The sequence below is a fragment of the Artibeus jamaicensis genome, unplaced genomic scaffold, assembly GCF_021234435.1.
Source record: "Artibeus jamaicensis isolate MK-2021 breed Jamaican fruit bat unplaced genomic scaffold, CSHL_Jam_final contig_402, whole genome shotgun sequence".
Lineage (NCBI taxonomy): Eukaryota > Metazoa > Chordata > Mammalia > Chiroptera > Phyllostomidae > Artibeus > Artibeus jamaicensis.
In genome coordinates, this window is record NW_026521818.1 from 18,097,752 (window position 1) to 18,124,744 (window position 26,993).

Sequence of the window (26,993 nt, forward strand, 5' to 3'; positions counted from 1 at the left end):
CATAGTTGGTGCTTCAAAAGCTTGGTGTGGACCAAGCAGGGTGTGGCCACACATCGGTCTAATACAGGCATGAAGAGCTTCATGAATCCACCCATGCAGGCTTCCCCAGGCTCAGCCCAGCAAACATGAGCACTGACACCCAAGGCAGCCGTTTTCTAATGCACTGCTACACACTAGTGCAATTACTTTAGCAACGCTAAGGTCAAAGCCAAGGACTGGATGCCCAGAAGGAAAAAAAAAAAAAAAAAGTTGGTGGAAGGATAGACTACTCATGTTGTAAATGACATGTAGATAACACACCACACATATTTTTCACTTACTAAAAAAAAAAAGGAGTAACTAATTGCTCATTTTGGAAGTCACTCAGTAAGAAGACTAGTATGAAAAAAGTGACAGAGGGATACTAACATTTCAACCACACCAGTAAAAGTTATAAGACTTGACCTCAAGGACATCCGGTCAAGATGGTGACACAGGCAGACATGGCTCACCTCTTCACACAACTGCATCAAAATTTAGAACAACCATCATTCAGAACCATCAGAAATCGAGTTGAATGGAAGTCTGACAACTACAGAGTTAAGAAATCGCACCCACCCAGACTGGTAGGAGGGGCAGATATGGAACGGCTAGTCTGACACCCATGAGTGGTGGACAAAAATTCGAGCCCTGGCCGGTGTGGCTCAGTAGACTGAGCACTGACCTGCAAACCAAAGGCTCACTGGTTCAATTCCCAGCCAGGGCACATGCCTGGGTTGCAGGCCAGGTCCCTACTAGGGGGTGCACAAGAAGCAACCACACACTGATGTTTCTCTTCCTCTTTCTTTCTCCCCACACCAAAATAAATAAACAAAATCTTAAAAAATATATAAAAATAAAAATTCGGGAGGGATATCTCTGGAGCAAGGAGTCCCAGCCCCACACCAGGACCCCCACCCCAGGGTCCCAGTGTCAGCAAGTTAAGTCCCTACAATTTCTCACTGCAAAAACCAGAAAAGATTAAGTCAGTGGAAGAAACTTCTGGAGCCCCAAGCAGTCCCTCTTAAAGAGCCCACACAGGGACCCATTTACTCAGGCTCCCTCCCTCTGAGCTCCAGCACTGGCGTAGCAACTAGAAAGGCGCCAGTGGCATACGGGGGGAACTGAAGTGTCTGGCGTTAAGGCGAGCAGAGGCCATTGTTTCTTTCGTAAACACTTTTTCCTCAGAGCCACAGAGCCGGCAAGCTGGTGCCATATCTGACACTCCATCAACCTGGCTAACACTGTTTGACCTTCCTTGGAGAACCCCAGAGACTCTGCCCCACCCAGCTTTTGGGCCCACCCAACCTGCTTTCCATATAAATGGCTGGTCTTGGCTGCACAACTTCCTAAATCCTCTCGACACCACAGCTGGCCTGAGGGAGCCCAAGACTTGGCACTAGCAGTAGCCAGCCTAGATTCACAGCCTGGCTTCACCTGGGAATGTCCAAGACATGCACAAGTAGCAGCCATCTCAGATTGCTTTATAGCCCTGGGCAGAGCACAGGTGGGGGCTGACCTTGGCTTGCAACACCAGGCCAGCACACCCAGTGGTCAGCTACAGATCACATCAGAGCACCACCACCCTGCCCCGCACAGCTGATCTTCCATAAAGGGCAAAGGGTGGTGGTCAGTGGCCACAGCCAGTCCTTGCAGCTGACTGGCCTGGGTAAATTCCTCCCACTGACCTGTCAACAGCAATCAAGACTCAATTACGAGAGAATGTGCTCAGTCCACACTAACGGTGCACCTCGAGTAACCCACGTTGGGTGATAGGGGAGGCTGTGCCACTGGACCCTACAGGACACCTACATTAGGCCACACTACCAAGATACAAAGACAAAACACCTCTACCTAATACATAGAAACTAACATAGGGAGGCTGCCAAAATAAGAAGACAAAAAAACATGGTCCAAATGAAAGAACAGATCAAAACTCTAGAAAAAATACTAAACAAAATGGAGATAAGCAATCTTGAGATGCAGAGTTCAAAACACTGGTTATAAGGATGCTCAAGAAATTTAGTGAGGACCTCAACAGCATTAAAAAACCCACTCAGAAATGAAGGATACACTAACTGAAATAAAGAACAATTTCCAGGAAGAGTAGAGTGGGTGAAGCCAAGAATAAAATCAATGATTGGGAACATAGGGAAGCAAAAAACAACCAACCAGAACAAGAATAAAAGAGAATCCCCCAAAATGAGGACAGTGTAAGCAACCTCTGGGACGACTTCCAGTGGTTCAACATTCACATCGTAGGAAGACAGAAGAAGGGAAGGAACAAGAAATTTGGAAATCTATTTGGAAAATAATCCAAGAAAACTTCCCTCATTTGGTGAAAGAAATAGACATACAAGTCCAGGTAGTAGAGAGAGTCCCAAAAATGATGGATGCAAAGAGACCCACTCCAAGACACATCATTATTAAAATGCCAAAGGCTGAAGAGACAGAGAGAATCTTAAAAGCAGCAAGAGAAAAGAAATTAGTTACCTACAGGGCAGTTCCCATAAGACTGTCAGCTGATTTCTCAAAAGAAACTCAGCTGGCTTGGAGGGAATGGCAAGAAATATTCGAAGTCATGAAAAACAAGGACCTACATCCAAGATTACTCTACCCAGCAAAGCTATCATTTAGAACCAAAGGGCAGATAAAGAGCTTCCCAGACAAAAAAAAAAAAAAAAAGGCTAAAGAAGTCCATCACCACCAAACCATTATTATATGAAATGTTAAAGAAGACTTATTTAAGAAGACTAAAACTATGAATAATAACATGGCAAATACATAGCTATCAATAATTAAATGTAAAAAATCAACTAAGAAAACAAGAAGAAAAGAGACAAAATCATGGATACCACAAGCATTTTGATGGTTGCCAGATGGGTGTGGGGGAATGGGTGAAGAGGTAGGGGGATTAAGAAGTACAAATAGGGACTAAATGGTAATGAAAGGAAACATAATAAAGATTATATATTTAAAAAAATACTACTACTACTACTAAATAAAAGCAAAAAAAAAAAAAAAAAGATAAGTACAATAGGTAGTTCCAGAAAAGCCATGGGATATACAATAGAGAAAATGGAGTAGCCAAAAAACCTACACGCATGACCCATGGACATAACAATGGTTGGGGAATTGCCTGAAAGAGTGAGGGGTGCTGGGTGGAGGGGGACCATGGAAAAAATATCAGGAAAACTGTGATAGCATAATCAATAAAATATGATTTTTTTTAAAAAAGGACAACCTCCATGAAACCTCACCTAATCAAAGTCTAAGCCGGTAATAACCTGTTTCATTGTGGTTCTGAGCAGTTATATGGTCAGTTCCAGTTTAAAAGGAGGCTCTGACATTATGCTCAGTGAAAGAAGCCAGGCACAGAGGCCACATGCTGCATGATCTGATTTTATGAAATGTCCCAAATATGCATTTGCATGGAAACAGAAAGTAGTTTAGGGGTTGCTAGGGAGAGGGGAATGGGAAGTGACTGCCAATAGTTACGAGGTTCCTTTTGGGGCCCCCACCCCAAAATGTTTTGAAATAAGACAATAGTGATGGTTGTACAACAATGAATATTCTAAAAACAACTGAACTGTACATTTTTAAAGAGATAATTTATGGTATGTGAATTATATGGTGTTTTAAAACAATACATTTAAATAAAGAAGCTGTATTCCCGGGTTCCCTTTTCTGGTCAGCACTTCAGTTGCAACTGGGCTGTTATTCTAGTACAGACGACTCTAGTCAATCAACCTGGGGCCCTTCCACAGGAAGATATTCTCCATCACTGACCTACCCGATGTCCGCTCCACCACAAGTCAAGGAACAAATTGCACCGGGCAGCTTGTTGTCCTCCAGAACCTTAGCTATTATCCTAGAAAGAAAAAACAATTACTACTAAGTAAGGGAGCAGTTTAATTTCTTAAGGATTCTGAACAACTAGGAATAAATTCCAACCACCAACTTTTCAGTTTCAACTCCCTCTCCCTCCCCTCAAACATCCAGGGCTGGGTTTCTCCTCATAAAACAGAAACAAGGTTTTCAAACACTTAAAAGATTCCCCAAGAGAATCTTGAAAAGAAATGTTTAAAAATCCAAAATAAACAGCCCCAATTGGTATAGCTCAGTGGATTGAGTGCGGGCCTGCCAACCAAAGGATCACCAGTTCGATTCCCAGTCCGGGCGCATGTCCAGGTTGCAGGCCAGGTCCACAGTCAGGGGCACAGGAGAGGCAACCACACAATGATGTTTCTCTCCCTCTCTTCCTCCCTTCCCCTCACTCTAAAAATAAATAAAATCTTCAAAAAAATTAATTTCCCACCCTGGCTGGTATAGCTCAGTGGATTGAGCACGGGCCTGTGAACCAAATAGCCACGGCTCGATTCCCAGTCAGAGCACATGCCTGGGTTGCAGGCCAGTTCCCAGCAGGGGACACACAAGAGGCAACCATACATTGATGTTTCCCTCTCTTCTTTCCTTCCCCTCTAAAGATAAATAAATAAAATCTTTAAAAAAAGATAAACAAAAATCTTTTTAAAAAACTATTAAAATTTCATTTTCCTTTTAAAAAATTCAAAATAAACAAAAGACATAAAGCACTGGGCAGGTAGTTCAAGTGATCACTGTCTTCATGTGTTTTCTGCCAAACTATGAGGACGTATCTGGTTCAAATTCAACATAGTCGACTGATCACAGGGTATTTTTTTCTTTCGGTCTCTCACTACAACTCTGTTAAAACGATGGTAAAGAAATTTAAAAAAATAGTAAGGATTAAAACCTAGAAAGATGAAAAATAAAAAGGGCATCCCCATCAGCAAAAAAAAGAGGATTCAACACATCTGTGCCAAGCAGAGCCAGCTAAAGAAGTGCTACCCGAACAAAGTGGAAAGAGGTCCCCAAAACCTAGAGCAGGTCCCCAGGAGATACAGCAGAGGGCGCTGGACCTGCCTGCAAAACCGTAAAGAAGTTCAGGACTAGTGTCCGCTGGCTTCACGTCACACCTTTCCTAGTCTCCTCCAGGTTAAAGCACTGCAGACAAGCATGGCTTTTTTCCTAAACTTACACTGTCAGTTAAAATAATAAATACAGTTCAATGCTGATTAAACCTTATTTCAAGTTCTAAAAATGGCTCCAGTAATTCTGTTTTCTCTGAAACAGGGTTCTTCACCATGAGCTTCCTAAAGAGCATGGGCCTAAAGAGAGCAAAGATTCTTGACATCAACTTGCTGGCTACCTTCTAACTGGTTTAGTTTAAATCTCAAAATAGATCAAAATCCTATACCCACTTCCATAAAGAAAACGATACCACTGCGAATGCAAGTAAATACTCAGACTGTCCCCCCCAAAATGTCCTTTATAGACGAGCACCCTAACTTCACTTATTAAATAGAAAACACACAAACAAAACAACGAACTCACGGACACTAACATAAGTGTCGGGGGGGGGGTTGGGGGAGGATGAAGAGGGTAAAGGGGGTCAAATTATGGTGACGAAAGGAGTCTAGACTTTGGGTGGTGAGCACACAATGCAATGTACAGGTGACGTATTGTAGAATTGTGTGAGAGAACCGCTTGTGATTATTTGGAGTTTTCTTCCTAATAAATGTACTTCATTGGGGAAAAAATATATATATAATGTTACTAACTAATGTCATCCCAATTAACTTAATAAAAATGTCTTTTATAGTGGTTTTCTTTTCCCCATCCAAGCCAGGAATCCACACTACAGCTCTCATGTCTGAGACTAGGTGCCAGGTTGTACAATTCCTTCCAGGGACTTAAGGCGTATATCCTAGCCACACAAGTAAACTGGTTACCCTCGATAGGTACAGATTCTCTTTGCAGCCATGAGTAAAGACTAACAAAAACCTGTCCCCGTAACGCATGAGAATCTAACCTTAGTTTAACTCTTCGGTTTTGTTCCCCAGGCTACCTGATGAATGTCAGAGTGTCAACAATGCTACCTACGCAGACAACACAGCTTCTGGTAAGAACAACCCCTGACTGGCCAACCGATTCTGGACCAGGATAACTACCAGGAACTTCATACTTTGTGGCTTTCTCTGAGTGCAGTGACTCTTGGAACAGCATGTCCCTTACAGGTGGCTGAACGCTCTGCCGATGGAAATGTTACAAGGCATCCCGGCTCCTGTGGGGCCTTAAGCTATGAAGTCGGGGCAACCCCCACTCCGGTCCATTGTAGATCTCATCCCCGTACCTCTGTGCAAACTGCTACAAAAAAATTAAAAGAAATACCTAACGCTATCCTCCTGGCACACTAGACTATCCAACAGAAGGGGATGACACGTGACCTCTGTTCATCTTATGACACTGAATGTTCAGTTAAATTTAAGAACTCTCCCTGGATATGGCAGCTTTCTTGCTGAATAATGGCAAAATTTAGCATCATTTTACTTATTGTCCTCCATTACAAAATAAGATAATATCCTTGCCCTGGCTGTTGTGGTTCAGTGGATTCAGTGCCAGCTGTAAACTAAAAGGTCTCAGGTTCGAATCCCAGTCAGTGCACATGCCTGGGTTTGTGGCCAGGTCCCCAGCAGGGGACGTATAAGAGGCAACCTGATGTTTTTCTCTCTTTCTCCCTGCCTTCTCCTCTAAGAGTAAATACAATCTTTAAAAATAAAGATAATATTCTCAATTACCTAAAATGTCAGCCACGTTCCTATATGAACATTTCAAACGCTTCGAAATGATTAAAGTAAATAATAAATATAAAATATCTCATAGCAACAACAACTTTGAACACTTGACCGTATTTTAAACCAGTTGCTTAAACTGGCAAGCCAGTTCACCATGACCACATTAACTGTTTTATTTTTTAATTAAAAAAAAATTGCCTGGGGAATCTCATCATTTTTATGTCTTATATACAGAGTTCTATGAAATATTTAACTTGAACAGCCCTAACTTGAAGGATATATTTCCCTCAATATCACACATTCCTTTCAAGTAAATATTACTCTCTCTTTTTCAGTCCTAAGCCAGTGCTCCTAAATGCTCTAATATTAAGGACCCTCTTACAAAGAGATTCCATCACAAGCTGTCTACCAACAACTCTCTAATCAGAGAATGCAAGCCACGAAACCAAGCATAAAGGATGCATCACCACCCCATACGGCAGGCACTTTTCATGCACAATCTCTAAATTCTTGAGTGATAATCAGTAACACTGATTTTATGACACAGAGTTGCCAAGTTTTCAAATAGGAGTAAATAAAACAATTTTTTAATCAAAAAATACATTTTAGATAGTGTGAGAAGAATCTGTAGAATAATATAGTAAACGTTTCTTTCTGTTTTGCTAGCAGTCTATTAAGCAAAAGCAATAAAAGAATTAGCTGGGTGGAAATCAAAACCATTAACATGTTGAATGGTTATAAAATATAGCTCCTAAATTGCAAGGGAATTTCCTCTCAATTGCATTTGCTTTTATTTTGTAAGTGACGGTAATGTTTATAAGAGTTCAGTCTCAACACTTAACTCACTGTCTGGCATGTTTCCAAAGAGTTCGATGATGGGGCTCTGGAAGAGCTCTGTAAACTGCAAACACCACACACGAGGTAAAAATGTTATTGCAACCAAAAGAGAAAGAGGTGATAGAAATCCCATGCTAATTATGACACTTTGACACTGCATTAAAAATTCAATGCCTGTCAATCACCCTTTTGAGATTACTCTGTACCCAGGAGAGAGGAAGCCACAAGTTCACAATACTCACTTTGTGACGGCAACACTAATGAGGGAAGTTGTTGGAGCTCCTTTCCTTGAGAGGGTTAAAAAAAAAAAGCAACTTAATTTGGTGGAAATCATAAATACCTTTTATTATCAAGAAGCATAAATCTTTGTGAGAAAACCTGGTTTAGACAACTGAGCCTAGTAACTGAAATAGGAATCTGTCTTTCACCTCAGTGTCTCTGAGACCCAGCAGGCTACAAAACTTTCATAATGCCCTGGCTGGTGTGGCTCAATGGATTGAGTGTCGGCCTGTGAACAGAAAGGTCACCGGTTCGATTCCCAGTCAGGGTCATGTCTGGGCTGTGAGCCAGGTCAGTCCCCCAGTGTGGAGTGCACGAGAGACAACCACACATTGATGTTTCTCTCCCTCTCTTTCTCCTTCCCTTGCCCTCTCTCTAAAAATTAATACAATATTCTTTTTAAAAAAGAAGAAGAAAAAAGTCAAACTTTAAAAGAAAGTTGTGACTCACTACAACTTCTTTTTTTCCTATTTATTTACTTAGCTTTCCGTTTAGGGAGGGTAGTACAATAAAGATTATTCATCTGGTCTGTTTCTGACACAGAGCTTCAAAACACCTTGGAATTCTGAGTGACAGAAGCCTTGGTTATGCTAACAAGGTGCCTTGTGGGGCCCCCTAGGCAGCTTCAAGATGGGGGTTGGTTGGTCACCAGAAAGACCAACCATGGTGAAGGGAGGAGGAATCTAGATTGAGTTCAATCACATGTCCATGATTTAATCAATAATGCCTATGGAATAAAGCCCCAATAAAAAAATCTGGGCCTGCGAACCAGACAATCGCGGTTTGAATCCCAGTCAGGGCACATACAGGGGTTGCAGGCTGGTTCCCTGCAGGCCAGTTCCCAGCAGGGGAGGCACAAAAGGCAACCACACATTGATGTTTCTCTCCCTCTCTCCTTCCCTTCCCATCTAAAAAAAAAAAAAAAAAAAACTTAAAAAAAAAATAAAAAAAATAAAAAAATCTGGACACCAAAGCTCAGTGGAGCCTCCCAGCTGGGAGGGTGATGTGCCCCGAGTTCACAGGGAGAGGGCATGGAAGCTCTGCAAGCTGGGACCCTTCTAGACCCTGCCCTATGTGTACCCTTTATAATAAAACTATAACTATTAGTATGGTGCTTTCTCGAGTCCTGGGGGGGTCATTCTAATGAATTATTGAACCCGAGGGTTCTGGGAAGCTCCAACTTTGCAGATGGCTGGTCAGAACTGCACATGTTCTGTGGAGCTGGGGACACTTGCAGCCTGCATCTAAAGCCAGTCTTGTGGAGGACGGAGCCCTTACACGTGAGTAAGGCTGACACTAAACCCAGGAAGTTCGTGTCAGAATTTAATTACAGTACACTCGCCTGGGGTGGAAACAACTGGAAGGACAAGGCTGTGTCAAAAAAATTAAGTCAAAAAAATAAATTTTACCAATGGTTAAAATAGGTAATAATTCAAAATTGATGTTTCACAAACAGCAGGCAGATGTGACTCAGTATGTAACAGAAAACGTAGAGTAGTAGAAAGCATTTCAATACATTTAAAACACTTGTACTAGGACCTAACCATGGCTACTTCTATCCTCTTACTTCCAGACCAGAAAGTGAGCAGGCCTCACCAAAGGCAGACATTCCCGCAGATCATGGCGATGGCATTGTTCCAGCCGTACACCGCCACGGGGAAGTTGAAGGCGGTGATGATTCCAACCAGGCCCACAGGGTTCCACTGCTCGATGAGCGCATGGCCAGGCCCTGGGGACAGAGGAAGGCAAGGAATGGGCTCAAGCGTGTTCATGTCATGCAGGTCAAATTAGTAAGAACAAAGTCTAAAATCTTTCATTTTCAGAACAAAGGTACACAGGGCCAAGTGGGGATTCCAGATGCCTCGTGGTGGATCACTTTACACGGCAGTGGGTCTGGGTACACTAATCAGCACACTACAAAAGCTGCTATCACTACATTACCCTATAAACCGTAATGACAGACACTATACTGCTGAAACTTATGCAAACTGATCATTTCAATCAAGGGCACCCAACCACAGCAGTGAAGAACCAAAGCAAGGAGTGATGGCTCACGAACCCTGGTGAAAACCACAAACCGGCTGGAAAGGCGGTGCTCCTGGCCATCCACCGCACAGGCCACGCCCACACGGCGAGCTGGGAAAGGGAAAGCCGCCAGTGGCTGCAACCCCAGTGCTGACCCTCCTTTGGTCTAGGCATCCTAACCTCCCTTCAGACGACGTGCTGCTGTGCTGGCAACGCCTCCAGACAGGGCCTGCCTTCTCCCCTCCAGCCCTCCCCCTTTTCTTTATCCCTCCCCCCAGAGAGGCCAGTGCCGCCCTGATAACATCCCTCCATTGCTTAAAATCCTTTGATTGTCCAGATGACTACAGGAGCTGCCCTCCAGTAAATTCGTAAATTCCAAACTCCTCTCAGGAAAGCCTCTGCCCTCAGACTGTGCCCTGAGGGCTGTGCTACAGCAGCACAGGTCCCCAAATACGCCACATTCTCCCACCTGAAGCTTTCATTTTTTTCCCCTCCCTATTTAAAGTAACTCCTGTCCCAGCCCTCTACCCCTCCCTTCCCTAAGGACTTGAAGTACTTCCTCTGGGAGGCCTTGGATTACTTTCTCTGGCTAGCTTAGGTGCTCACTGTCTTATCCTATCCCACACCCCATCACAGTACTCTGTTCTATTATAATCATTCCTTTACTTATCTCCCACTACCCTCTCACCCATAAATGTAAGGAATCTATAACCTTATAAATTCCTTGAGGACAAGGACTATGTCTCATTGATCAAGGGTCACCTATCAGATCACCTGGCACCTGGCGGACACTCAATAAGCATTAACTGCATGGATGAGGTTGAAGTTACCCCAAAGCCTCTGCACAGATGAATCATCTACTCTTTAAAATATACATCTAAAAAATTTTTAAGTAAATAAACATTAAAAAAATCTATATATTCTTGCTCTGGCCAGGCAGGTTATCCCGATATATCAAGGCTGTGAGTTTGATCGCCAATCAGGGCACATACAAATATCAACCAGTGAATAGTGAATGCATAAATAAATGGAAAAGCAAGTCAATGTTTTTCTCTCTCTCTCTCAAATAAATTATTTAAATTTTTAACATATATATTTATATTCTTTCCCAATCATAAATGTAACATAATCTCATCATGGACGTTTTTGAAAAGTACTCTAGAATAGAAAGACAACAATAAAACTCGGGGATAACCACTGTTATCACTCTGGCAGACTTCCAGCCCCCCTATCTTCAGTGCGGCCCCCAGACTCATCTGTTTGCTCTGTTAAAACTGCGAACATTACATATCACAGAAGCCCTTACCCTCATCACTGAAACTTCCCAGAGTATAAGGCTGGTCCTTGCAGCATAGAATAACTCAGAAAACTGAAAACACCCATCATTTGGGAACAGGTTAAATAAGTTACAAAGAGGATCTTGCAGCAAATTGTCATCAAAAAAGATGAAGGGGGCACCTTAATGGGATAATATGAAATAATTTCTAAGACCCTTTAAGTAGGAAAAAGTATAGAACAGAATGTATAATTTATTAATGTTTGTGTTTCCAAAAGACATATATTTGCCTGTGAGTGAATAGAAGCTCTAAAAAGCTATACAAGAAACCAGAAACAGTGACTACTTCCATGGGAATACCATGGGGTACCCAGGGGGAGTACTTTCCATCCTTTACTCTTTCATTCCTTTTTAATTTTGTGATGATCATAACATCTCCTCAAAAAAGTAACATTAAGGTAATTTAAAAATAAGCAAAAACAACCTTCTCATAAAAGTATGGTGTTGGAGGTAGGTAATTCATAAATGGGATTTTTATTACCCACTAACAGTCAAAATCAGCTCTACCTTTGCCTTATGACATTTAGGTCATTTTTAATGTTTCCTACCAATGCCACAACAAACATCTTTACACATACACCTTTGTCACATTTCAGATTATTTACTTAAATTAGATTCTTGAAATCGGCACTAAATGTAAGGCTCTAATTTTTTTCCAGATGGACTGGCACTTCACGTCACTACAAGTCCCCATAAAAGGGTGTCTCACCCATGGACTTGCTGACACCTAGTTCCATCTTCAAAAATTAAAGTATCTTGATTTGATGTTTTCACCTGTTTCAATTGCATTTGTGAGTAGAAAGATTACTTTAATTTATTTATATGTCACTTACAACTCCTCTTTTGCAAACTGTTCACAGCCAGGGCATTTTTTAGAGCTCCTGTGTCAGGGCAGAGAACTCGGAGCTTCAGTGACTTCATTGCTTACGTTCAGAAGGCAGAATGGGTCCCCCGATCATCCGTGATAAGCCGACAGCATAATCACAAATATCCACATACTCTTGAACTTCTCCCACACCTTCTACTAAGATTTTCCCCATCTCCAAAGACACCTAAAAATACAAAAAAAATCAAGCTATATTTTTCCAACAGAATTTACATGTTAAACATTAAAATGATAAGGTGGAAAATGGAAAACATATTTTGTGTCTGTTTTGTGAAGGTATTAAATTTCAGAAAATCTATTCATATTTTTTCTGAAAAATTTTAAAACCCAAGGGTGGACTTCCGCCAAGATGGAGGCATGGGTGGATATACCGTGCCTTCTCACACAACCAAGTTTAGAGACAACTAAATATTAGCAACAGAAAACACAGCCAGAACACAGAAAATTGAACTTTTCGGAAGTCCGTTAACAACAAATTCTTCAGCCTGACCGGTAAGGGGCGAAACCAGCAGCTGGTGAAGCGGGGTTGCACAGGAAAACTCGGTCAGACGGACTCAGACGCGCGGAATCCAGGCGCAGGGTTGGACCTAGTGAGCGACCGAGCAAGCGACCAATTGAGCGACCGTGGGGAAACAGCGAGGGAGCAGGGCTGCGGGTTGACTGTAGTTGCACATTTGTGCATGGATAGACAAGCGAGGGAGTGGGCGATTAGACCGGGACCCAGTGGGTCCACGCGGCAAGCGGCCATTTCCCCGCTCTGACCCCACCTCCACATACAGCGTCATAACCCAGCGACCTGAGTGGCCCGGCCCTGGAGAACCACTGAAGGCTCTGCTCCTACCCAGCAGCACGAAACAGAAGAGGGGGTCGCCATTTTCCCGCTCTGACCACGCCCCCAAATATAGCGTCACAATCCAGCAACCTGGGAGTCCAAGGCTCCGCTCCTCACACTTAAAGGGCACGAACAGACCAAAAATGGCTCAAGAAGATCTCAAAGCCCCAGAGCCTATAAATCTAAGCGATGAAGAAATAGCAAAACTCTCAGATGCACAGTTTAAAACACTGGTGATCAGGATCCTCACAGAACTGGTTGATTATAGCCACAAATTAGACAAATATATGAAGGCGAAACTAATTGAAATGAATGGAATTGCAAAGGAAACCAATAACAAAGAAAAGGACACTGGGACTCAAATCAATGGAGTAGACCAGAAGAAAGCAAATAATGGCCAAATAGAAAAGAGTCAAGAAGCAAGAATTCAAAGAAATGAGGAGAGTCTTAGGAACCTCCAGGACATCTTTAAACGCTCCAACATCCGAATTATGGGGGTACCAGAAGGGGGAAAGGCACAGCCAGCAGTGGAAAACTTATTTGAACAAATAATAAAGGAGAATTTCCCCAATCTGGCAAAGGAAATAGACTTCCAGGAAATCCAGAAAGCTCAGAGAGTACCAAAGAAGTTGGACCCAAGAAGAAACACACCAAGGCACATCATAATTACATTAGCCAAAATTAAAATGGAGAGAATCCTAGAAGCAGCAAGAGATAAGGGGACAGTCACCCACAAAGGAGTCCCCATCAGACTGTCAGCGGATTTCTCAAAAGAAACCTTACAGAAGAGAAGAGGCTGGAAAGAGGTATTCCAAGTCATGAAATCCAAAGACCTACAACCAAGATTGCTCTATCCAGCAAAACTTTCATTTAGAATGGAAGGACAGATAAAGTGCTTCTCAGATAAGATCAAATTCAAGGAGCTCATCATCACCAAGCCCTTATTATATGAAATGTTAAAGGGACTTATCTAAGAAAAAGAAGTTAAAGAAACATGAACAGTGAAAGGACAACAAACTCACAGTTATTAACAAAGACACCTAAAACAAAAGCAAACTAAAAGGACAACTGGATCAGGAGTGGAAACATAGAAATGAAGATCTCAAGGAGGGTTAGCAACAGGGGAGTGGGAGGAGGAGAAGGGGGGAGAAGGTACAGAAAATAAGTAGCATAGACAGTAGATAGAAAATAGATGGAGGGGGCAAGAATAGCATGGGAAATATAGAATCTAAAGGACTTGAGACACATGGTCATAAACTAAAGGGGGGTAATGGTGGGGACGGCGGGGTAGGGTGGAGGGGAACGAAGGGGGGAATAGAGCAACTGTAACAGCATAATCAATAAAAAAAAAATTTAAAAAAAAAAAAAAACCCCAAGGATGGTCTTCACTTTTCCTGTCCGCTGTTTTCATTTTTCCTCTAGAGAAAAGACTTTTGAAATGTATAAATCGCTTTTCTTAAAAATCACAATCTTACGCCCTGACCAGCGTGGCTCAGTTGGCTGAGCACCATTCCACAAAGCGAAAGGTCGGCGGTTGGAGTCCTGGTCAGGGCACGGGCCCGGGTTGCAGCCCAGTCGTGGAGTGTGTGCATCTGGGCAAACAAGCAGTGTTTCTCTCACACATCAACGTTTCTCTCCCTCTTCCTCCCTCCCTTCCCCTTTGTCTAAAAATGATTAATAAACCTTTAAAAATAGATACAGAAAGTGGAAGTAGATAAATTGAATGTCATCAAAAAACTTAAAAAAAAATCACCATGCTATATAGAGAAATGCATGAAGGCCTTATTCACCTCTAAAAGATTATATTTTTATTACAGAAATACTTTACCAAGCTTCCTAGTACTTGAATCTTCTCTCGCAAGGCATCACCAATCTGTCTCACTACTTCTCCTCGCTTTGGAGCAGGAACCTAAAGAAAACAATAGATTTGACTGTCCCATTTAGAGTGTAAATTCGTTGCCCTGCCTGGTGTGGCTTAGTTGGTTGAGCATCATCCATGAACCAAAAAGTCGCCAGCTCATTCCTGGTCCGGGCACAAGCCTGGGTTGCAGGTGTACTGCCCTGGAGCACGTACAGGAGGCAACCAGTTGATGTTTCTCGCCCTCTCTCCCTCCCTCCCTCCCTCCATTCCCCTCTCTCTAAAATCAAAAATGAAATAAAATATCAAAGTGTAAACTCATGTCTCTAATACTGTATTAGGTAAATGTGCCGTGAGCGAGCAAACTACAAGCGACTTTTTTGATCACGTCAGGACTGTGATATGGCAGGCCCCAAAGCCAAAACCAACAGCCCAGAAAGTATTCAGATGAGAGGTTCGTAGTGAGCAAGGAACCATGCCAAGAAGAGAGAGAAACTCAGAGGTTGAACACAATCTTTTGGGATGACTCCAGAAAGCTTAAAACAGCTTAAAGATAGATCTACATGCCTTTATGAATCCCAGCAATGAGTTTTTATGGGCCAAACAGGCTTCATGCCCAAACCCTTGATACAGCTTCGTTACAAACTGGTATTCCATCATACATTCAAATCATACCATTCGCTCACCGAATATTTTCTGAACACCTACTCTGTGACAGCAGCACTAATACGCACTGGGACTAAAAGAAGAAGTGAGGCATTTATGGCGCTAAGTAATATCTAGCAGGAGGCACAGGGGTAAAAAAGGCTCAAATGGTTACAAATTGTGAAAAGGGGTATAAAGTCCAAGGAAATGAAGAGGGCGCTGAGACAGAGAATACAGCAGGTTTGGGGGATAAATGGGTAAGTCGTTTAACCTAAATGGTGCTTGGGGAAATCTCTAAGGAGGTGAGATTTAAACTGAAAAGCAAAGAATAGGAAAAGTCAACCATAGGAATCTTCTTCCAGGAGCAAAAAAAAAAAAAACCATGTGAGAGAGATCCAGGGAAAACGAAAGCTTGTCATAGCTGTCCCATTTGAGGGCCTGCGTGGGAAGGCCCGCATGCCTAAAGTTAGCAACTTTTAAGGAGTCAGAATCATAGCCAAGTGCACTGGGAAGACTTTAACAGGTTTTAAGAAGCAAAACAAAATGATTTGCTTTACCTCTTAAGGTCACTGTCTGATGGGTAGAGAATAGATTGAGGCAGAAAGAGGAGAAGTAGGGAATCCAACTGAGAACTCACTGGGGGCCCTTGCAGGCGGCTCAGCTGGTTGGAGCACCGACCCTCACACCTGAACTGCGGGGTGGACGCCCAGTTAGGGCACACATGGGAGACGGCTGACCCATGTTTCTCTCATTCTCTCTCCCCCTCTCCCTAAAATCAATACAAACAGAGAGAGGGAGGAGGCTCTGGCTCTTCCCCACGGGAGACGAAGAGGAAAAAGGAGGGCGCACAAGGGGTGCAGAGGGGCAGACACAGGTGGCCTTCTGAGCTAAAACTGTCCCATGAAAGAAAGCAGCACTCAGCATTCCCAACTTTGCTGTCTGTGGTAGTTCCAGTTAAGAGGGAAAAATCCATTTTTATTAACTAGTCTTCCACATTTTTATACTTTGTTTCTTTTCCTCTCAAGAAAAACGTTCCCACTTCCGCCAAGATGGAGGCATAGGTGGATGTGCCGTGCCTTCTCACACAACCAAGATTAGAAAAAACTAAATATTAGCAACAGAAAACACAGCCAGAACACGGAAAATTGAACTTTTCGGAAGTCCGTTAACAACAAATTCTTCAGCCTGACCAGTAAGGGGCGAAACCAGCGGCTGGCGGAGCAGGGTTGCACAGGAGGACTTGGCCAGACACACTCAGGCCGGCGGAATCCAGGCGCAGGGTCAGACCTAGTGAGCGACCCAGCGAGCGACCAGGCGAGCGACCTCGGGGGAGACAGCCGGGCCCGGGGCTGCGTGTTGACTGAGGTCGCGCATTTGTGCGAGGGTGGACAGGCGAGGGAGTGGGTGGTTGGACAGGGACGGCAGATCCCCACGGCAAGCGGCAGTGGAGGGTGCCGCCATTTCCCTGCTCTGACCCCACCTCCACGTACAGCGTCATAACCCAGCGACTCTGAGTGGCCCGGCCCAGGTGAACCACCTAAGGCACTGCTCCTCCGCACCCAGCTGTGAGAAGCGGCAGAGGGGGGCGCCATTTCCCCGCTCGGGCCACGCCCCCACATACGGCCTCACAACCCAGCGACCTGGGAATCCAAGGCGCCGCTTCTTAAAGGGGCCGAACAGACCAAGAATGGCGCAGGAGGATCTCAGAGCCCCAGAGCCAATAAATCTAAGCGATGAAGAAATAGCAAAACTCACAGACGCACAGTTTAAAACATTGGTGATCAGGATCCTCACAGAACTGGTTGATTATACCAACAAATTAGACAAATATATGAAGGCGAAACTAATTGAAATGAATGGAATTGCACAGGACACCAATAGCAATGAAAAGGAAACTGGGACTCAAATCAATGGAGTGGACCAGAAGAAAGCAAATAATGGCCAAACAGAAAAGAGTCAAGAAGCAAGAATTCAAAGAAATGAGGAGAGTCTTAGGAACCTCCAGGACATCTTTAAACGCTCCAACATCCGAATTATAGGGGTACCAGAAGGGGGAAAGGCACAGCCAGCAGTGGAAAACTTATTTGAACAAATAATAAAGGAGAATTTCCCCAATCTGGCAAAGGGAAATAGACTTCCAGGAAATCCAGGAAGCTCAGAGAGTACCAAAGAAGTTGGACCCAAGAAGAAACACACCAAGGCACATCGTAATTACATTAGCCAAGATTAAAATGAAGGAGAGAATCCTAGAAGCAGCAAGAGCTAAGGGGACAGTCACCTACAAAGGAGTCCCCATCAGACTGTCAGCGGATTTCTCAAAAGAGACCTTACAGGCAAGAAGGGGCTGGAAAGAGGTATTCCAAGTCATGAAATCTAAAGACCTACAACCAAGACTGCTCTATCCAGCAAAACTTTCATTTAAAATGGAAGGACAGATAAGGTGCTTCTCAGATAAGATCAAATTCAAGGAGTTCATCATCACCAAGCCCTTATTATATGAAATGTTAAAGGGACTTATCTAAGAAAAAGAAGTTAAAGAAACATGAACAGTGAAAGGACAACAAACTCACAGTTATTAACAACCACACCTAAAACAAAAGCAAACTAAAAGGACAGCTAGATCAGGAGTGGAAACATAGAAATGAAGATCTCAAGGAGGGTTAGCAACAGGGGAGTGGGAGGAGGAGAAGAGGGGAGAAGGTACAGAAAATAAGTAGCATAGACAGTAGATAGAAAATAGATGGGGGGGCAAGAATAGCATGGGAAATATAGAATCTAAAGGACTTGAGACACATGGTCATAAACTAAAGGGGGGGTGATGGTGGGGATGGGAGGTAGGGTGGAGGGGAATAAAGGGGGAATAGAATAACTGTAACAGCATAATCAATAAAAATAAATAAAGAAAGAAAGAAAGAAAGAAAAACGTTCCCCTTGAAAAACCCCAGGCTTAACTTGAATGAACTAAATGGAACAGTGGTTTGTGCTCACACAAGCAAGGCCAGCCCAGAGGATTGTGGCCACCCAGGGGCTCTACACGCGTGAGGAGCCAAGAGGGAAAAGGCATAGACCTGGAGGGGATCTGGTTCCGCTCAGTTCTTGCTGGAGGCCCCAGAGACCTCTAACTCGCTGCCCCCCTTGGTGGGAGCCCGGCAGGCACAGTCAGGAAAGTCTCTGTCTCTTCCCTAAACTCTGAACTCAACTGCTTAACTCGAATTCTAGTGAGTGGGTTCCCAATGGACTCTGCCATCACCCAGAAAAGCAACCTAGTCCCACTTAGCAGCCCCCATTCTACAGGCAGGTCTGAACTGTATGAGAAGTATGAGAAAGGACATAAGGGGCAGAGTCCGGCACTGCCGAGTAAGAGCAGACTGCTAAATGAGATCCTGAATACAAACACAACAGCAAGGTACAGCCCAATGTTAAAGGCTGGCATCACAACGTCAGCTGCCACCCTGGAGCGAGGACGGATGTAAAGGCCAGTTCAGAAAAAGAGAAGCCTCTGAATTCACACTAACTCTCTCCTCTAACACGACTGTGGTTATCCTGGGTAAATACACACTCATAATAGACACTTCTGGTCAGATGTTTCACTGGCATTCAAAATGGTGTATACAAAGAGTTAAATCCTAAATATAAATGATGGACTTTATATATATATATATATAAAGTCCATCATTTATATTTAGGATTTAACTCTTTATATATATATATATAATCAATACTGGCTCGCCAATCATAGAAATGTGCCACACTAATGCAAGCTGTTAATAAACTTGCTCAGAGTGAAGGGGGAGGGGGAGAGAACCCTGTACTTTCTGCTCCTCTTTCTGTTCAGTGGACTCAGAACAAGTCACCCCAGAACGTGCCACTTTGACATGTGGATTACTTTTTGCTGAAGACCCAGCAGACTCCGGAAAAGCATTTTAGTTCCTCTTAACTTCCTAGAAAAATTTGGAAAGGGGGGGCTGCATCAGGAAGGGAGCAAGCACCAGATGTAACTTTTCACATCTGAGAGACGTACCTGCATAGCAGGGCACACATTTGTTAACCAGACATTTGCTCGTTAAAGCCCCAGACCCCTCTTCAGTTCCTTCACCCAAGATGCTAAGTAAGCATCAGTTAGTTACCTGGTTGCCTTTCGGTTTGATATCTTTGAGGGAACCTTTATCTACAGAATTAAAATTTGTTTTTCTGTTAACCTGCCTTAGTCAATTTAATTATTAGACCATCCATAGAAGTTAAAATGAAAGAAAGGAAAATGTTTCCTGCCCTACACTATGAACCTAAAACTGCTCTAAAAAATAAGTCTGTAACAATTTCTTTTTTAAAAAGTACAGTGGTGCCTCGGTATTCATTGTTAATTCGTCCCAGAACTCACGTCCAGTGTCAAAACCTACAAGTGCAGAAACCTACGAGTACCAAACAGTGAAGCACATTCTCTCGAGGGGCGACATCATGACTCACACAAGTTCTAGCAAATGTGACAAGTCCTGAGCAGGTGTCGAGTACCGAAACATTTTTTCTCATCAAAATGTGACTAGTACAGGGTTTGATGAGTTCTGAAGCCAATGAGTAGTACCAAGGTATAACTGTGTATGTACATGAATACATACATAATGGTTAAAAATTTTGCAGTAATTCTAGGCTGGCGTAATGCAATCACAGGTCACAAAATTTTACACACATCATGTATATACGCATGTAATTAGAATAAACATAACTATGAAATAACTACATAGAAGAGTGGAAGGAAATGCACCAGAACATAACTCTAATAACCATTCTGTACGAGAATATACGGGGATCAAATTTGATTCTCTTGTTTACTGCTTCATCCAATTTTTTACAAAAGTAGGGAATATGTATTATATTACTTTTACAGTCAGAGAGAAGATAAGGTTTTACTCTGGTCAAGATGGTGGCATAGGCAGAGACGGCTCGCCTCTTCCCACAACCACATCGAAATTACAACTAAAATAAAGAACAACCATCACTCAGAACCGTCAGAAATCGAGTTGAATGGAAGACTGGCAACTATGTAATTAAAGAAACCACATCCATTCAGACTGGTGGGAGGGACGCAGGTACAGAAGGGGCTGGTTCCACACTCATGTGGATAAAAATTTAGGAGGCACATCTCAGGAGCAAGAAGTCCCAGCCCCACACCAGGTACTCCAGCCCAGAGTTTCAGTGCCAGGATAGGTTTACACAACTTCTGGCTGCAAAACCCAGTGGGGACTGAGTCAACAGACAAAACTTCTGGAGCCCCAAGCAGTTCCTCTTAAAAAAAACCCATACATGGACTCACCTACTCAGACTCGCTCCCTCCGAGCTCCAGCACTGGGGTAGCAGCTTGAAAGGCACCAGTGGCAGACAGGGAGGAACTGAAGTGTCCGGCATCAAATTGAGCAAAGACCATTGTCCCTTCTCAAAACCTTCCCTCCAGAGAGCCACTGAGCCAACAAGCTGGTACCATATCTGAGACTCCATTAACCTGGCTGACACTGTTTGCCCCATCCTGGAGATCCCTCGAGACTCTGGCCTACCCAAGCTGTTCTTTCACATGAATGGGTGGTCTTGCCTTCTGCTTCACAGCTTTCTAAATCTCATCAAACAAGCAACAGCTGGCCTCAGTGAGCCACCAGCCACACTACCTCTTGGTAAGTGGCCCCAGGACCTGCACTAGCAGCAGCCAGCCTAGATTCACAGCTTGGCTTCACCTGGGAATCTCCAAGGCCAGCACAAGTAGCAGCCATCTCAGATTGCTTTATAGCCCAGGCAAGGTGACCCCAGGCAAAACACAGGTGGGGGCTGACCTTGGCCTGCACCACTCAGGAAACTCAAGGCTGCGTACCCAGTGGGCAGCTACAGACCATGTCAGAGCACCACCACCCTGCCCCTAAACAGCTGATCTTCCACAGAGGGCAGAGGGTGGTGGTCAGTGGTCACAGCCAGTACTTGCAGTGACTGGCCTGGGGAAATTCCTCCCACTGACCTGCCAACAGCAACCAAGGCTCAACTACAAGAGGAGGGTGTACTCAGCCCATATAAAGAGCACACCTCAAGTACCCAGCTTGGGTGATAATAGGGGGGCTGTGCCACTGGACCCTATTGGGCACCTACTACATTAGGCCACACTAACAAGATATGGAGTCAAAGCAGCTCTACCTAATACACAGAAACTAACACAGAGAGGCTGCCACAATGAGGAGAGAAAGAAACATGGTCCAAATGGAAGAACAGATCAAAACTCCAGAAACTAAGAACTAAACAAAATGGAAATAAGCAACCTATCAGATGCAGAGTTCAAAACACTGGTTATAAGGATGCTCAAGAAATTTAGTGAGGACCACAACAGCATTAAAAAACCCACTCAGAAACAAAGGATACACTAACTGAAATAAAGAACAATTTCCAGGGAAACAAGAGTAGAATGGGTGAAGCCAAGAATGAAATCAATGATTGGGAAATGAGGAAACAAAAAACAACCAACCAGAACAAGAAGAAGAAAAGAGAATCCCCCAACATGAGAACAGTGTAAGCAACCTCTGGGACAACTTCCAGTGGTCCAACATTTGCATCATTGGGGTGCCGGAAACAGAAGAGAAAAAGCAAAAAACTGGAAATCCATTTAAAAAAATAATGAAAGAAAACTTCCCTCATTTGAGGGAAGACATACAAGTCCAGGAAGCAGAAAGAGTCCCAAACAAGATGGATGCAAAGAGGCCCACTCCAAGACACATCATAATTACAATGCTAAAGGTTAAAGATAAAGAGAGAATCTTTTTTTTTAAGATTTTATTTATTTATCTTTAGAGAGGAAGAGAAGGAGAGAAATATCAATGTATGGTTGCCTCTCGTGAGTCCCCTGCTGGGAACTGGCCTGCAACCCAGGCATGTGCCCTGACTAGGAATCGAACCGTGATGGTGTGGTTCGCAGGCCCATGCTCAATCCACTGAGCTACACCAGCCGGGGTCAAGCGAGAATCTTAAAAGTAGTTATTTGCCTGCAGGGGAGTTCCCACAAGACTGTCAGCTGATTTCTCAAAAGAAACTTTGCAGGAGAGAAGGGATTGACAAGAAATATTCCAAGTCATGAAGAGCAGGGACCTACAGCTAAGACAGCTTTACCCAGCAAAGCTGTCGTTTGGAACTGAAGGGCAGATAAAGAGCTTCACAAACAACACTAAAGGAGTTCATCATCACCAAACCATTATTATATGAAACACTAAAGGGAACTGTTTAACAAGCAGATCAAAACTATGAACAATAAAATGGCAATAAATACATATGTATCAACAATTGACTTTAAAAAACAAACTGAGCAAACAAGAACAGAGACAAAATTATGGATACAGAGAGCATTTTGATGGTTGCCTGATGGTGGGGGAGGAGGAGTGGGTGAAGAGGTGAGGGATTAAGAAGTACAAATAGGTAGTCCAAGAACAGCCATGGCGATGTAAAGTACAGCATAGGAAATGGAGCAGCCAAAGAACTTACATGCTTGACCCATGGACATGAACAATGGTGTGGGGATCGCCTGAGGGAGTGGGGGATACTGGGTGGAAGGAGGGGCACAAAGAGAGAAAAATGAGGACAACTGTGTAGAATAATAAAATACAATTTAAAAAAAAAATAACATTTCTTTTTAAACTTTTACTTGGCACAGCTGTCTACTTTTGGAGGTGGTATTTCCCTACTCAGGGATAGCTTTGATTGTGTATCATTGAAACTTCAGCCTAATTTATGGCCAGAATTAGTGAAGTAGAGGAAAAATGTTCCTTGTGGTTTGCACAGAAGCAGTCACTTAGCAAACAACAAAGCTACATCCAACCCGGGGCTCTCCTGGAGAGTCTGCCCCTCCCCAAGACCTCCCAGCAATCACTGACTCAGAGAAAATACGGCTCAGCAGTCCCACACCCAGCAGCACGTGGTTTATCACTGGCAGGTTACTGAGGTTTGCCACGGGCCAGGATCTTCTGTAAGCATTTTCCATGATTAACTCATTTTACCCTGGTGATAACTCAGGAAGTAGGCACCCAAGCTCTCTCCTTTTTGCAGGACGAAACACACTGTGGTGAAGTAATTTGCCCAGGTAATAGCACTGGGTTAGCCACCCAGGATAGTCCCACAGCCTCCGTCCTAGAATTTTTGGTGGCAGACCGAAAGGGATATTCAGAATGAGGTGAGGGCGGACTGGGAGATCCCAGCTGTCCCGGTTCTTTACCCACCCCTCCTCCAAAGCCTGGCCCTCATCTAGGGACAGCTCAGCGAGGCCAAGCTCCAATCACAGTCCCTACACGTGTGCGTATAGCCCCTGATGGACACAGAGCCGAAGGAGGCGGAACTTGTCTCGAAGACTGATCTGAGAGCTGAGGAACTCCAGCCCCTGCCCTTTGAAGGGGCTGCCACAAATGCCCTGTGAACCAGAAATGTGCACCTATTTTGGATGTACTCCCCACCCACTCCCCATAAAAGTGGCAGGGAGGGAAAAGAAGCAAATGGATATTTTTAATATAGCTATTCCTTGCACTTTGCTTAATTACAAATTGGTGAATAAAGAGTAGTCAATAGCATGAATTTATGCTATAGCAGCAAGAGTTTTAATACATCTAAAATGACCAATTCACACTGAAGACCATAAAAGGCACTATTCTAAAACTACAGCAGGAGATTATCACAGCCCCCACAGAGCTCCCAGTTCAGCAAGGGGGCACTGCCCTGCTCTTCCGATATTCCGACGTTTCTTAATCTCACTGAACTACAGTAAGTAAGTAATCATGCATGGCCTCCATACTTACATCTGCCCAGAGTCTCCATGCTTCTCTGGCTTTCTTCACAGTTTCTTCATAGTCAGCCATACTAGCCTAAATTAAAAATTGAGGAGTTTGGGTGGGGTGAGAATAACAAAAAAGAAATTAAGAGAATTAATAAAAAGAATTAGGGGGAACCCTGACCAGTGAGGCTCAGTTGCTTGGCCGTCATCCCCCAAAGCAAAAGGTCCCTGGTTTGATTTTTGGTTGGGGCACGTGCCCAGGTTGCAGGTTGGGTCCCTGGTCAGGGCTCTCTGTGACTGATGTTTCTCTCCTCTTGCTCCCTCCCTTCCCCTCTCTCTTAAAAAATTGGGGGGGGGGGGAGGGCAGGGGATGGGAGAGGAAAGGAAAGTGATCATCTTCTAAGAACACAGATTATTTTTGGAAAAGAATTAGAAATCTCTGGGTAACCCGAAGGTTTGTGGTTTGGAATGATTTTCACAGCCTATTCTTCCAAAAGCTCGCTGGGACCCAGTAGGACCCTTTAGAACCCAGCTGTGCTTTTTTCAGCCTTGGTTCTCAAAGCAAGGTCCATCAGCCTCATCTGCAAACACCTGAGCTGTACTTGAATAGCAGAACCTTGGCCTCCAACCCAGATTTAAGAGGTCTGAACCTTCACCCTAGAAGGCCCCAGGTGATTCAGAAGCAAGGCCTTAAAGCACAGGTGGCAAACACAAGGCCCACAGGCCGAATCTGGTCCTCCACCTTGTTGTATCCGCCCGAGGCAGCTCCAAGCTACTTGCCACTAGTTAAGTAGTTACATTTGTACAGTCCTAAAATTACATTCATCCCTTTGAAGGCAACCTCGATACTGATGTGGCCCCCGGTGAACATGAGTTTGACACCCTGCCTTAATGGGATCCCCTCTCTTCCTAGTCTTCATTGTGGTTCACTTTTTCTAGGGCACACACACCTCCATCCAAAGAGTGGACAGTCTCTCCTAGGCATTCTTAAAATGAATGAGAAACACACTGTTCTTTGACTTTCTGATTTTGTATTGCTCTCAATCACTCCCACTAACTCTGCATAGTCTGTTTGCATGAAAAACAAAGTACTTACCTGTCGGACTCTTGCTATTGGCTCATTGTTAGCAGGACAATAGGTTGTGATAACCTAAAAACAAAAAGATGACCACCATATTTAGAAAATGTAATCCCTTCCAAAATTGGGGAAGGAGACCAAATGAGGGAAGAAAAAGGGGAGGAAGAAGAAAAAAGGTGAAAATACAGTACCCACACTTGGAATCTTAACTTGTAACAAATAAGCCACGCTACAGAGCTTTTCATTTTGAACTAAACATTCAGAACCACCTTTCCGCAAGACCCATCCTTGCCACCTAAGTATTCGGTACATTAACAAAAGTGTTATTCCATCTTTTTCCAGTAACAACTGACCGAACTTGAGTTTTATTTATTCCTTCTGTCCCTGACTCTGTCCAGCCTCTGGTCATAAGGTAGACAGCCATGGCCAAACTATGGAAAAGGACTGTGTCCACACAAACTGAAAAGGTCTAGTTGATAAGGTCAACTAGAAAAAGAAAATGCCTTCAGCAGGAAATATTTTATCCAAGAACCTAATGATTAGATGACATAAGGGGGAAAAAGAGACCAACAGGAAACTACCAATTGGGGGTTGGGGAAGGGCATTAAAACCACTTGCTTTTCCTACAGTCACCAAAAGATGCTTCTCCTATAAGCAGGTTCATTATATAACATGCACAAAGTTTGTTGCAATGTTATATGACATTTCCTTACAAAAACTTTTCATGCGCCTCTCAAAAAAATCTAGGCGACAATTACCTTATCTTTCCATCGCATTCTATAAAAGGTTTTAATGAGCACTACCTGGGTGCTATGCATGGTGTTAGGCTCTGGAAACTGAGAAATGCGGGAAAGCCAGTAAAAACATGTCAGGATTCCAGGAAGTCCGAGCGTGCAAATTCCAAAGGATTTCAAAAAACAAGGCAATATCAAACTACAGTGTAAAACATTACCTGTGCCATATGTCACATCTGAGGAGCCAAAATCAAGAACAAAATTCATTTCCACCGTTAAGCGTGCGACATTTCTCACTACAGATCGCATTACTCTACTCTAAGGTAAGGCTTTAAGTAAACATGAAAAGTTCAACCCCGACCAGCTCCAAAATGGCATCGAATCGACTCTCCACAGTACACGAGAACCTAAAACCTAGGGGTATTTTTTAGGACACCCTACATGAGAAAACTTCTGCTGTGAAGCATGGAAACTTCCCACCCAGTACAACCACCCACAGCAGCAGTGGGGAATGGGACTAAGCAGAGCCGCCCGGCCTCCCGCAGCGAACTGAAGCTGCAGAGATTCCCCGGGACGCCCGCATACCTCTCCCCGGCCGCCCCAGCTTCCATTATACACGCCCTCGTTCTCTTCGCGGAGCCCCAGCTCCTTCAGCCAAGCATACTGGGGCTGACTGATGAGTAGAGTGGACATGAAGGCGGCAGGCCTGTTCCAGGTTCCCAAGAGCTTACTCCGCCTTGCAATGTGCACACACAGCTGGCAGGACACAAGCCACATACCGACCCTCGGAAGCTCAGCGCGCCTGCGGCTGGAGGAGCTGCTGAAATAGAGCTCCGCCCACCGCCCAGGAGAACCCATTGGGCAGGCCCGGCCCCGCCCGGGACACGCCTCCCGCCATCTGAAGGCCCGTCTTGTCTTCACCACGAGCTTCATTTTTAGGTCTGGAACAAAGTGGGTGCTACATAAAAGAAACGAGAGGCCTACTGCCACCTAGTGAAAGACGCCGGAAATCGCGGCACCAGCTAGAGGTTGT

General features: G+C 43.9%; 1 protein-coding gene across 1 annotated transcript in view; it reads right to left on the bottom strand.

Moving 5' to 3' along the window:
* The window catches only part of ALDH7A1 (aldehyde dehydrogenase 7 family member A1), a 46,267-nt gene extending 19,496 nt beyond the window's left edge, over positions 1–26,771 (bottom strand). The window contains exons 1-8 of the mRNA XM_053665306.1: positions 26,546–26,771; positions 25,245–25,298; positions 24,174–24,239; positions 14,698–14,778; positions 12,080–12,203; positions 9,387–9,519; positions 7,754–7,798; positions 3,812–3,889 (exon numbers count right to left, since the gene is read on the bottom strand). Coding sequence (XP_053521281.1) covers positions 3,812–3,889; positions 7,754–7,798; positions 9,387–9,519; positions 12,080–12,203; positions 14,698–14,778; positions 24,174–24,239; positions 25,245–25,298; positions 26,546–26,737 — 773 coding nt within the window. The 5' untranslated portion in view covers positions 26,738–26,771. The remainder of the gene's footprint in view (positions 1–3,811; positions 3,890–7,753; positions 7,799–9,386; positions 9,520–12,079; positions 12,204–14,697; positions 14,779–24,173; positions 24,240–25,244; positions 25,299–26,545) is intronic.
* Positions 26,772–26,993: the final 222 nt, after the last annotated feature.